This window comes from Protopterus annectens, chromosome 2.part0 (genome assembly GCF_019279795.1).
Source record: "Protopterus annectens isolate FY-2018-M chromosome 2.part0, PAN1.0, whole genome shotgun sequence".
Classification (NCBI taxonomy): domain Eukaryota; kingdom Metazoa; phylum Chordata; order Ceratodontiformes; family Protopteridae; genus Protopterus; species Protopterus annectens.
Genome location: NC_056728.1, coordinates 633,042,334 through 633,057,017, shown reverse-complemented (window position 1 = coordinate 633,057,017; position 14,684 = coordinate 633,042,334). Strand labels below are relative to the sequence as shown.

At 34.9% G+C, this 14,684-nt stretch overlaps 1 protein-coding gene across 3 annotated transcripts in view; it reads right to left on the bottom strand.

The window, feature by feature from the left end:
• TMOD1 (tropomodulin 1) overlaps positions 1-14,684 on the bottom strand; it is a 971,337-nt gene that overhangs the window by 127,896 nt on the left and 828,757 nt on the right. For all 3 annotated transcript variants that reach the window (XM_044060997.1, XM_044060995.1, XM_044060998.1), the window contains one exon: positions 1,079-1,186. In XM_044060997.1, coding sequence (XP_043916932.1) covers positions 1,079-1,186 — 108 coding nt within the window. The remainder of the gene's footprint in view (positions 1-1,078; positions 1,187-14,684) is intronic.

The following is a 14,684-nucleotide window of genomic DNA, read 5'->3' as shown; positions in this document are numbered from 1 at the left end:
TACTGCTGTGAGGAAGTCCTTCTATACTGAACAGGTTTTAAATAAAGTGATAGCTTATAGGTCTAGAGAGGTCATTGTCCAACTTTACACAGCTGTCATTAGGCATATCATAGAGTATAGTGCCCCTTTTATATGTACCTGCCCAGGCACTTGCAATAACTGGAGTCTACATTGGTTCCTTACAAAGACAGTAGTTGTCATATGGCACAAGGCCTACTTGGACTGCCTCAAAGCCCTGTCGCTATACATGGTCTCATACAGAACATGACCTATGCCTGGTTTATAAGGCATCCACAGACTCAGCACTAATGGACCAACTGTACACCTGTAAGTCAAATGGTATTAGAAATACTGAGTCCAGAGACCTAACCTGCTTCTGCAACATAAACAGAATGGTCTGGAGGGACAGTTACCTGTCCCAAAGGATACCACTATACTATAGAACAGACTCCCCATATACATAAAAAAGCCCTTTAATAACCCTGTTTAAGTGCAATTCTGATCAAGAGATCGGAACCATGAAATTTACCCCAGGACTGACCACTGTCCTCCTAATGGACAGAGACAGTGCTTAAATGCCCTGCCTTACAGTAGGGACCCCTAATACATTGAACACAAGACTGAAACAAAATAATTCATTAGAAATTAGAAGTATCTAAATATAGCTATGGCAAAGATAGTTAAACACCTATCTGATAACACAGACGGGTAACAAATGGGAAGCATGGCTAGCCTTAAAATGCCTCATCAGGGACTACAGCCTAGTATTCACCTATGAACCTACAACACTTCCATTGTGGAAACTAGTGTCTCTGATCCCAGACTTCCCTAATTCCATAACAGCCTGTCCTTCATTATACAGCAATGGGGTCACCTACCCTATAGCATTCCCTTTTATTTAGAACTGCTTCATGAATGGAGTACAGGTTTTAATTCAAGGTAATTGTCAGGCTCAAAACAATGCATCTTTGCATAATATGCACTTTATGTAGAGGACGGAGACACAGAATATTGATATAAGAAAGAGCTTATCTGTTTTACAAGAACAGTGAAGTACAAAAAGAAGTGTAATACTTACAAAAGCAACAGGATCATTGCTTCTTGTTCCAACAATACTAAATTTCTGAACATAACAGTTGTCCTTCAGTGCTTCTGCATATTCTTTCAGAGTTGCTATGGGAATGTTCTGTTAAAAGAGAATATATTTCTAATTAAGCTTGATAAAGGATACCTGATACAAATATGCATACTATAGGTATACAAACACAGACATATAAGAAACTCACACAAATTCACAGCACATATCTCTGAAGCTTAAGTTCCTGATGAAACCAAAAAATGGAAGTTGAAAATACCTAAAGCACAATAGCATGATGGTACATTGTTAATGAAAGATCACATTGTCATTATTACAAACCACTTATTACAACATTGCATGTGTGTGTTGGTGGGCAGGCCACCTGTACCTTCCTGCTTCATTATCCTGTCTTGAAGGTTGCACTATCTAAAACTTTGGTGCCATACCTGCTTAGTCAAATGAGTAGGGCTATGTACTAGGCTACATGCTCTTGGACTGAGAATAATTGAGTAGCAAGTGTAAACCTCTCAACTGTGCAGATTTTCTCAGAATGTCCAATTTTTTTGCCTCATATTTTTCGTCTGTTCCTCATAAAATTTGTAATTTTCTGGCTAATCAGTGAAGATTGAAGTCACTAAATAATGGCATACATTTGAGTTTCAGACTTCATACACTTTAAAAAAATGCATGCTAACATAAATCCTGTTATTCTAGATATTTTCTAAGTTTATAACAGGAATATTTAAAACCTGTCCCTATTCTTGAGTCTTTTTTTATTTTATTAAACATCCAGTACAAATATTCCCAATATATTCATAAAAGCATACCCAATTAACCGATCAAAATACAACTGAAAATAACATAGAAGGGAAAAAAGACAGAAAAAGAAAACATAGGGATCATATTTCATTCATATAATTATTAAATAAAGAAACACAGAAGGCATCCACAAAAGTCACATAATAGCATACATTCCAGCTACGTTCTCCAGTCCTTTACTTCTATCTTAGGCAATGGTGAAGCTTTCTATTAGATAAAATATGTCTCTTAGCAAACACAGGAATCAGGATTTCTATATTGTTCTTGTGTGTAACATCCTACACCATGTCTAATGATACAGCAAACAAAAGGAAGGCAGGACACTGCTGTACGAACTCCGTTTAATACACCATAAAAATCCACAAGTTAGCGCTTTCGGGATAAACCCCTTCTTCAGACATTTTAAAAAGTTCTAACAACTCAATTAAATACATTAATAATAATGACCTAACATTCAAAAACAACCAATCAAACATTGAAAGTGTCAATAAAAGCATTAATAAAAAACCCGCCTCCTTTGTAGAGCCGGTTTTAAAGGGACCAGGTCATTTAACCCTGGTTCCCTGTGAGCTTGCAGTTCTATAATCCAACGTGACTCAAGGGATTCAGTAAGTGCTTTTATATCACCACCCCGGATGCCCATCACTACATTGGCTATTGCTCTAAAAGTAAAAGAATGAGAGGGATGAGCCTCAATGTGTTTATAGAGTGCATTGTGGACATCATTATTTCTAATGGAACATAAGTGCTGTAGTATCCTGACCTTAAACATTTTATTTGTCATACCTACATAGAAGGACGTGCATGCGGAACATTCCGCTATATATACTATGTTTGATGTTCTGCAATTAGCTTTACCTTTAAATTCAAAAGTCTTGCCACTATTAGGATGTATAAAGATGTTACTGTTTTTATTTATATATGGGCAGGCTTTACAGCTGCCACATGATGTACTGCCTGGCCTATTAATGGGTTGCCTAATCAACCTCACATTCTTTTCACCACATAGCAAGTCCTTCAGGTTCTTGTTACGTCTATAGCCAATATTAGGAGTTGGTCCTATTATCTCTCTTAGTTTCTTGTCACCCCTAAGGATGTTCCAATTCTTACCCACTATGTTCCTTATATCATTGATATTACTACTATATGTAAAGTAGAGCTTCGGACCATGTCTAATGATAAAATGTGTGGGCATAATATATGAATATCTAAAACTGAAATAATCCAATGATGTCTATTATACCAACATTTACAAACCTGAGAACATGTCCAGCAACAATGCCACATATTAGTTCCTTATTAGATCAATGCCAACATTTACCATCTGTTTTTACAGGAATGAGCAACATTCTGTGAGGAGTAAAATGAATTCCATACAAAATTTTATATTCAATCAAAATACCTTTTACTGACTGATACATTTTTGTCATTTTATACAAATTATTAATCAATAAATTATTCTCATACTCCTTTTTAATGTGACATTCCAATTTAATTTTTTTTCCAGAAGAACATAAGAAGACAACATTTATATAGCAATTTGCTTCTTTTTACCATGGATAGGAATTTCCCTCTACCATAGTATTTTTGCATGAAATATTTATTTTTTCTATAGAGATTCCTTATCATTATATATTTACTTGCCATTCTATTCTGGTATTCATACCCAGTTTTATTAGCTAGATCACCTATACAAAATGAAGAAAACAGGAACTGGAACAACTCACCAAGCCTGAACCAAAAACAACGTAAAGGTAACTGGAATCCGTTCATGCACAGCAGAAATTTCTGTAAAAATCCTCCAGTACTAGTTGAGTACCAAGCCAAACAGTACAAGTTAAGTACCAAACCAAACAGAACAAATTTCTTCCTCAAATGGTAAAGGAATGACAGTCCAGGTAGTTCCACTGCAAATCTTTTATTGACAAAGTAAAGACCAGAAGAATAATCCAAAAGTAAACCAAGCGCTTTCGCCTGGACAATTCCAGGCTTTTTCAAGGATAAAATGCAAGTGTGGCCACACTGTATAAATACACATGATAATCGGCCAATTAAGCAATTAAGTTAACAATTGGAATAAGACAATCAACTTTTAAAGTGCAATAGTGCTGCAAACATTATACTTTTTTTAACAATGCAATCATTTGATGTCAACGAACTTTAACCAGCAGCTAAACAATTTTAAGTGCTACTAAAAATAGCAAATCTCTTCTAAATTCATTAAATGTGTAAATAGAATACATTGATAATCATAATTAATAAGTTTAAACTGCACTTAAAAAATCTTTGTTAATCATACGTTAAAAACATCAATAAAAATATTTTCTTGATTATAAAATGTAAATATTGTACTAAAAAAGAGTATCACATTATTTGAGGTACTAATACATAAAAATTGGTATAACATTAATACAAAATTAATCAGTTCTTTTGTATTTAGAATTTTCCTAATATTAGTAACCAAATCTATTAATGCATGAATTAATGTGTTAATCTTTCTTTTAAAAACTAGTGTAGTATAATTAAATATAAATATTCATGAAATTTCATAAATATTAAACTAAACAAAAACCTTAAAAATTATTTATAATTTGTTCCTTATATCGTTGATATTACTACTATATGTAAAGTAGAGCTTCGGACCATGTCTAATGATAAAATGTGTGGGCATAATATATGAATATCTAAAACTGAAATAATCCAATGATGTCTATTATACCAACATTTACAAACCTGAGAACATGTCCAGCAACAATGCCACATATCAGTTCCTTATTAGATCAATGCCAACATTTACCATCTGTTTTTACAGGAATGAGCAACATTCTGTGAGGAGTAAAATGAATTCCATACAAAATTTTATATTCAATCAAAATACCTTTTACTGACTGATACATTTTTGTCATTCTATACAAATTATTAATCAATAAATTATTCTCATACTCCTTTTTAATGTGACATTCCAATTTAATTTTTTTTCCAGAAGAACATAAGAAGACAACATTTATATAGCAATTTGCTTCTTTTTACCATGGATAGGAATTTCCCTCTACCATAGTATTTTTGCATGAAATATTTATTTTTTCTATAGAGATTCCTTATCATTATATATTTACTTGCCATTCTATTCTGGTATTCATACCCAGTTTTATTAGCTAGATCACCTATACAAAATCCAATTCCAGGAAAAAAGTCCAAAGTTTTGTGTTCTTACTATGAAATCTCAAAAAGTTTCACAAAAACTATGATCTCATTGGTGTATGATTTAAAATACTGATTAATACTAATTAAATTAAACTGATTTTCCACAGTATATGTCTACTATTTAGATTAATCATTGCTCCAATAACCTTATAGACATTCATTTCATTATACTGAAAATTTTATATATTAACAAAAGAGCACACAGAGATATAATTTCTAACATCTGATAAACTAAGACTTCCTTGTTGTCTAGTGGCAGCAACCATATTCCATGGAATTCATGGAGAACCTCCTCACCATAAAAGTTTTATAAAAGCTTGCTTAACTTTATTATACCGTATATTACTAGCAGGTGTTAAAGTCTTCTTCTTCTTTCGGCTTTTTCCGGTTAGGGTTTGCCACAGCGGATCACCTGTCATGATTGACAGTGGAGTTTTACAGTGCCAAGTTGCCAGCCTGGCAACCCCACCTTCCACAGAAGGCACACACATGCACACATGCCTAGGGCCAATTTAGAGTGTCCAATCCACCAAAAGCATGTCTTTGGGATGTGGGATGAAAGCAGAGCACCCAGAGGAAACCTATGCGACCACATGGACATGCAAACTCCGCACAGAAGGCACCCCAGCTGAGGACTGAACCGGAGAACCTCTTGCTGTGAGGTGGCACCACTAACCGCTACACCACTGCTGCCACCCACACTAGCAGGTGTTAAAAGTGTTTTGTAATAAAAGTAAACATATGAAGATAATAACCATTTTATAATACTTACATGACCAGTTAAAGAGAACTTGTCATTAGCCAACTCATCCAATCTTATAACTATCTTTCTGTAGATATTGTTACTTGATGTTTCATATAATCTATCATAAGAATTTTCATAAAATCTGCCTAAAAACTGAAAACATTGCACTTTTTGCAAATGATATACTAAGGAAATATTTGCATTACCTCTATGATAACCACTAAGGCAGTTAAAGGAAATCTCATTTGTTCAGATTTTTCATTGGCAATAACATAACCAATAATACTTTCTGCTTTAGTAAACTCTTTTTAACACCCTCAATAGTAAGACTTAATAATCACTACTGTATTATCTGCGTACACAATGTTTGTTATATGAAAATTTCCATAATAGAGCCCAGAAATATTACTACTGATTCTAAATAACAAGGGATCTGCAGCTAAAACAAAAAAAGTATGCAGACAGTGGACAACCCTGTCTCACACTTGTTGTAATATCAAATTAGTTGAATTTACCATAATATGAGCATATGTTTTCATATATAAGTTTTGAATAGCAGTGTATATTTTTATCTGGACATTCGTAATAATTTAAATCTTCCCAAATATATTCCCTATTAAGTACATCAAAAGCTTTAGTTGCATATGTAGCTTAAGTAAATAAATCAATTAAATGTTAGTGCTTATAACTTACTAGATTCTTTCATTGATCTTCCTGGACAAAATCCAAATTGCTTTCATTGATCTTCCTGGACAAAATCCAAATTGAGAACCAATCAAGATTTTACTTAACTGTGCCATTATTTTTTATTAACAGCCCTGGAAATTATGTGATAATCAATATTTAATACTGAAATAGGTCCTTTATTTTTGCTTTTTGCATAGCGGATGAAACTGACCATCCAGGAATAGTCATAGAGTCATATAATTTAAATAATAATTGTGCTAATTCATTCCCAAATGTCACATAAAATTTAGCCAGGAAGCCACCTGGACCTGGTCCTTTGTTTCTTTTAAAATCTAAAATACTATGTTTAATATCCTGTACATTTAACTGGAATGAATCAAAGTTCATGCTAATAGCTTCAAATGACCAGTTACTAATTAGGTTTTGATCCTTAGTCCATTTTTGTTATACATTGTTTAAAATAATTTACCAATAGACTAATAATCTCCTCTTGAGATATACATATTTTATAATTGGTATTTTTTTAAACTAGTGATAAAATGTCTAAACCTTATATTCCAACACTGGGATGATAACCTGTTCTCTGTTTTATCACTACATAAATATGCATTTTAAAAGTTTCTTAAACTTTTAATTTATTCATCTCCATTTCTAGATTAATTTTTCTTTTTGCCACAGTATTTCAAATAGCAATATACTTAGCATAATTCATGGCAATCAGTTGGCTCAAAATATATAATTTAAGTAACATTTCTCTTTTACTAACCAAGCAGTCATATTTCGATAAATGAAAGCTTTGAAAATGTGGAAACAGCAGTTGAATCATTGTTATCCCAAATGTTTTCAATCTGTGCTTTTATTACTTCACAAAATTCAGGAAAATTAAATCAGTCTGCTGACATTTTTCATTTATATTTCATCTTCATTATTATGCAAAACACAAATTCTATAATTGAGTGCCATATGATCAGAAAAAGGGAAGAACTGATATTATTAAAATAGATTTTATCTATTAAGTCTTTAGATATTAAAAACATATCAGTCCTCAAGCTCAGTTTTACAACATGAGAAATATTCTTAAACACTTTTTAATAAAGGGTTATTAACCCTCCACCCATCATACAGATTTTCCTTAACCATAAACAATTGCAATAACTTCTCACTTTTAATATGATATGCACTTTTCTTTTGTAGAATAGATCTCCCTTTTTTAGGATCTATGATTGCATTCCAGTCCCCACCAATAACAACAGAAAAATTTCCCAGTTTCTGTGAAACATCACTAATACTACCTAAAATTGATACCGAGTAAAAGGACAATAAACATAAACTAATCAGATATATTTTCCATCATTCTCAACAGTAACTGCTAAAATATAACCTCTAAGCTCATATGCAATGTCTTGAACAGTCACTAAACAAGACTTTTTAAATATCACCAAACCAGCTGCCTTACTAGTATCATAATTATTAATAATGGATTTTATCCACTTATACATTCTTACTATATATGGATACTGTTCATTGCTCACATGAGTTTTTTGAGGTAAGAATATATTCTTTGATTGATTTTTCAAATATTGCAAAATACGATTTAATTTTAAAAAGCAGTGAGCTCCATTAATATTTGTAGAGAAAATCAATCATTAAATTTATAATTTAAACCTAACTTTATTTTCATATCTTTAGAAGTGGTTCCCAAAAAATGAAAAAAGTTCCACAATCTGAACCCATCAAAAACAAGAATCAAAAATAGTGAAGAGGCAGAAAAAGAAAAAAAAAAGTAAGAAACATATAATTTCCATATGAAAAGAGTTCTTAAACTCCTTTCCACCTGTGCTCCAAAAAAGGAGAGACAACTGGAAGATCTCTGAGTATCAACAATCATACCAAACCCAAGACTGATAATTCACATATAGCTTCCATCTTGTTTGAAAACACTAATGGCATTGCCTTCCATACAACATGAAGTTTAGCAGGAAACAAAAAGGAAGGCTTCTCATTTTCTTCCAAAAGTTTGTGTCTAATTTTTGTAAAGGCTCATCTTTGTTTGACTATCTCATAATGAAGATCTGCAAAAACTGAGATAGCTACCCAGTCAATATGAATTGACTTCTTTCGTATTAATGTAGACAAAATCTGCTCTTTGTCAGAGTTTTTAGTAAACTTTACTGATAATAATTGAGGGCCTTTGCACAAGCTGTCAGATTGCCTGAAGGAGATAGCCTATATAACCAATCCATTTCAATATTCCAAACTTCCTCCTTATCAAAAAACACTTCAAACAGGTCATGAAATACATGTTCTAATGCTGTCATTCCTATTCTTCTAGAAACTTTAAGATTCTTTAGAGTTTTATGTCTCAGGCATGCTTCATAGTCTGTTAGCTTTTCTTGAAAAGCACAACATTATTTTTAACAATTTTCCATCTTCCATTTAAAAATTTCTACTTCATATTCAGCAGCATCAGTCTTTTATTGCAATTAAGCTATCTTATAATCAAGATTAATGTTTTTCACCTAATTATTTTATTGTAACTTGCATTGCTAAAATGTTGCTAACTGCTGTTTCCAAATTATCTAATTTAGCACAAATGGAACTTAATTTATGTGTTAAATGTCCATTATGCTCTCCTCCCTAGGCTCAAACTCATTTCACACATAATGCCTATATCTTCAGTATTTAAAATGTTTATCTTTCCATCTGTGCAAGGGACATCCACTCTTTGGGAAGACTTCACAATAGTGTCTTTAGAATTACTTGTGACACTAGCCATCTCCATGTCCCCACTTAGAGTCACCAAAATATTCTCAACTTCAAAAGCTTTATCAGCTACTGTAATTTCACTAGTTAGTCTGTTATCATCTTGCAGATTGTTAATAGATATTGACTGTTGTAGCAATTTGATTTTGGCACTGTTTTTAATACTTTCCTGGGAAAATGACTTAGTACCCCTTTTCTTAGCCACTATGGCATTGCACAGAATTTTAACAATGAGCGTATATCTTTAGGAGTAGGGAGGTTATTAACTGTAAACAGCAGTCATTCTTCTATTTTTTTCATCAATACGGATGGTTTTATACAAACTTTAGGCATCTCCTTAATAAACTTAATCATGGTGTTCAGAATACTACTAACACCTGGAAGAGTACATACTACATATGCATCTGCCATTCCTATGCCCCTGAAAGCCAAAAGCCCATGTCCCCTTTCCTGGGTGGGGGGGGTCTTTGTCTCCCCATTATTTCAGGTTTTGTCCAGATTTCTTGCACTAAGATGTTAAGAGATATGTTAGGTATTTGTGGGGTGTCCCTTATCTGGGGGGAGGGGGTTAAGGGGTGTGACTCCAGTGATAATGCACTGTTATACAGACTGAAGTCTTCAAAACTGTATTCCAAACTCATATTGAGTATTTTAATAATATATTTGTTGGTATTTTCAGTTTCAGGAATTCAGAAAATTTGCTTGGGGATTATGTAGCTGTGTTTGTGTGTGTGTGTGTGTGTGTGTGTGTGTGTGTGTGTGTGTGTGTGTGTGTGTGTGTGTGTGTATATACATTTATCCTATAGACCCCCAGATAAAAGGCATGATAGAAACACATATCTGGTTCAATGTATATATATATATATATATATATATATATATATATATATATATATATATATATATATTTTTTTTATTTCAGTACATTCTTTGCATGTCATCTGAAATTTATCTACACTTCTGGTACATCACCAGCAGTTTATCTATACCCTTTGTCTGCAACTAAAGCTATGAAAATTCCCATAAACCACTAAAGCAAAATTTCAGACACTGAACATGGCAAATGCAAGGATATATTAACAGCCTAGCCCCTCAAACTAATTCCTCAAACCCCATTCTACACTTAAGGGGGATTCATAAAGGTTACTACTACAAAGTGTACGTGAGGTGTATACTTTGTGTAACCTTTCTGAGTGAACAGACAGCAAAAGCATTGTGGTAGGGCTGTTCTTGAATTCAGAAAAAGTTACCTTAAGGTGTACACATAGTGTACACCTTGTGTTAACCTTTACAAAAAATAAATAAATAAAAATGAAAAATAAACTTGAAACACATTTTGCATTCATTATAATGTAAAAACGTATCTTTACATGTTACAGACACAAAATCCACACATAAAATCTAGTAAAGCACCTCTGCCACCCAAATGAAGTCCCTAAAAATAAAGTTCATTCATAGCAAACTAAAACAGTCAAAACAAAATAAAAAAAAATGAAAGAAAAAACAGACTGCAACCAGCCAAATGAAAATGGTATTACTGGCAAAATGGACGAGTCCAATTGTTTCTACTAACAAAATGTCTACCTAAACTATAAAACTAGCCAATCTCAAAATAAGCCTTATTGCAATAATGAAAAACAGTAACAATGACAACAACAATAACAATGCCTGGCATACAGGGATAAAGCTCTAACTATGGCCCAGGTAACCTGAGTTTGAACAGTGCCCTTGGTGCTTGACAGAACAGGCAGGGAGGACGACAGTGCCCATCTGGGTGGGGAGGAGGGAGGAGCACATGCTTGGGGACCACTCATGTGGTGGATTTCCCTGATGAAACTTGGGGAAAACAATCTTTCAGTACTACATGAAGGTCGGCAGAGTGTCTGCTGTCATCAGCCCCTTGTGGAGGTGAGGGGTAGTTCATAGATGTTGTTCACTGAACGCCCCAGCCTTGGGGCATTACTAGGTAGGCACAGGGGTGAGGAATATATAAATAAAATACTCCCATAGCAGCAATGTGATACTGCCTCAGGATGCCTTGATCTCCGCACTGGTCCCAATCCTTAATCAGAGCAAGTCCAAGAGAAACAGGACAGGCACTGAGGGCAGCTAAATGGCTCGCAGTGAGGGAGCAAACGTAGCTAAATAAATGAAAAGCAATGACACTAAACAAGAAAAAAAAAGATAAAAAAAACTTGAAAACCAACCATGAGACTCCATTCATAAAAGCCTATGCAAACTATTTAAAACTGCATTCAACCGAAACTAAGGCAATTAACACAGCCCACTGAAATCTGTGTGAAACACTACTGTGATAGCCTAAAAACACAGAAAAGATGGATAAATGAAATATGTGGTGGTCTGGTTTGTGTGACACAGCACATCCTGCATTTTATATATATGTACTTCCGCAGTGGTGCAGCGGTAGCATTGTTGCCTCACAACAAGAGGTTCTCCGTTCGATTCTCGGCTTGGGTTGGGAGTGCCTTCTGTGTGGAGTCTGCATGTCCTCCCCGTGGTCGAGTGGGCGTTCGAAAGACATGCGTTGGATGGAATGGACGTGCCTTCGTTGAAGGTTGGGCGTCAGGCTGGCAACTCAACACCATAAAAACCAACTGCCAATCATTAGCGGACCGGAGTTCCACTGTGGCGACCCCTAACCGGGAAAAGCCAAAAGACAAACAACAACATATGTGTGTATATATATATATATATATATATATACACATATATGTGTGTGTGTGTGTGTGTGTGTATATCTATATATATATATATATATATATATATATATATATATATATATATATATATATATATATATATATATATATATATATATATATATATATATATATATATATATATAAATCTATTGACTTCTTGCTCTGTACTGACCATGATCTACCTGATTCACTGTCTAGGCAGATCGTAAGCAGGACAAGTGGACAGCAACAAATTCAATGGTCAGATCTACAGATAATCTTCCCTAGGATGTTACCCTTACTCATACTGCTCACAAGCAGACACTAAAAATAGGTTAAAAGTGTCTTGAAAATTACATGTATCTGGCTATAAATCTGGGCTCATAATTACCCTGACACTTACATATAACTCCTTCCGCTTCTAGTACTACTGAGGGATACTAAGAAACACAAACTCAAAAAAAAAAAAAAAAAAAACTTAAATGGAAAATGATACAGAATTATTCAAGTATGTTTTCATTTTAATATAAGATGGATGTCAAGAAAAATCTGCCTTCACTTTGTGTTTTTATTCCGATTTTCTACAAATAGGCAGTACACAGCCTCACTGACACTACAATGCCTACATTTATCCAGTGGACAGTTGCTAGAGCTGACATACTACAAAGCATTCAAAAGCAACATCACAGTAAATATAAACAATTAAAAACAAAATAATTAAATATTCTTCTCCTGCTCTAAGCACCCCCCCTCCATTTAATACCTATCCCTCAGGTATGCGAAAAAGGTAGGAACAACACTCCTTGAATTGGGAGGTCTTCTGTAAGAGCATTTACACTTAAAATAGCTGCTTACAGAGATTAGACACATCATACACATATTAATTATTCTCACCAACTAACTATGGCAGACTGGGCTGAAGTATAGGAGAAAAAAAACATTTGGCAGAGCTATTTAAAGTGCAAGAGTAAACAACAGTAGTGGTCTGCTGATGCTTATTTGTTTTTAGAAATTTCAATGATACATGTCAACTACATAAATCATCTCTACAGTGCATGTTCATAAGGACAGCCCAGCTGCCCAGTTAAATCTAACTTAGTAGCCAAATCGACACTAAGGGAAATAAATTCTGAAAATGCAAGTATGACTACTCATCCTACTGCACCTGCCTTTGATCTTCCTTTCACAAGAAGTAAAATTTCATGCAAACAGTTCTGCATTACACACACACACACACACACACACACACACACACATGAAACCAGCTAAAAAGTAGTCCACATTGTTCTTGCATGCAGGCACCGAAGCATACAGAGAGCCCTGTACTACTCAACAGACAGAAGAAGAACATATTCACTAAAAAGTATTCAGACACTTCTTGATTTGAAGGACCTACATAATGTACCAAAAAAGAAAATCAATGATCCAGGAATCACAAAGAAGGAACGTTACTTGACAATTAGGCAAAGTTTAATAAAACAAGTGCTTTCATACTCAGTGGTGCCATAGTGGGTAAAAGTTCTTGGTTATTTTATTACAGCTTCTCAAATTGTTAAACTTCCTTCTTGTTTGCCAGATCACTGTTTTTATTATTAATATTTGACAACATAAGCTGAAGCAGGATTGTTATTAAAAAAATGTTTTGCTACAATGACTGGAGTCATGGATTTATTTGGAGCTCCTTCCTTACCTCCAGGCATGCTATGGTCTTTTCCAGTCCAGTGAGGCAATTCTCTCAGTTTTCCATCTCACTGTAGCCCCAGGGCTCTATAAGCTCCATCTCTGAGCTACAACAGAATGGCATTAAATACACTGATCCCAAGGATATTGCCAATATCCTGGCAGATCGATTTAGTGCCGGCTTCACCCCCCTCTCACCCCCCTAAAATGGCCCATCTCAATACCAAAAGATTGCCAAACTCCAGTAATCACGGCCACACAGGTAGAAACCGCACTCTCCAAAGCTAAGAATACAGCATCCATGGGATCAGATGACATCCCGGGTACTACATGAACTACTAAAGGAACTGGCACCTCACCTAAGTGTCATGTTTAATCATAGCCTCACCTCAGGCTTCGGGCTCACTGAGTGACGCACAGCTACATTTATCCCACTCCACAAGGGGGGATATACTTTGGATCCCAGGAACTACCGTCCCATCAGTCTGACAAGCCTGATCTGCAAGGGCATGGAACTTATAAACAAAGACATTGGCAACCTTCAAACACTGGACCCCACCTAGTTTGGGTTCGTAAAGGGCCGATCTTGTCTCCTGAACCTGATTGACTTCTTCGAATCAGTCTCCAGAGTTGTGGACGAGGGTAAGGCGGTCCACACAGCCTATCTGGATCTCGCCAAGGCCTTCGACACCATCCCTCACACTGGAATCATAAATAAACTTACTAAGCTGGGCATAAATCCCTACATCACTCAATGGGTTGCCAACTGGCTTACTGACAGAACCCAGACTGTAAAAGTAGCCGACCCAAATTCAGCTCCAGACAAGTGACAAGTGGAGTACCTCAGGGTTCAGTCCTGGGACTGCTCTTGTTTGGCATCTACTTCTCTGAAGTACAGGCCAACACTAAGGGACTCTGGCTAACAAAGTTTGCAGATAACTCCAAACTGGGAGCCATTACTGAATCCCCAAATGATGTGGATATTCTACAAAAGGGCCTTACAGAA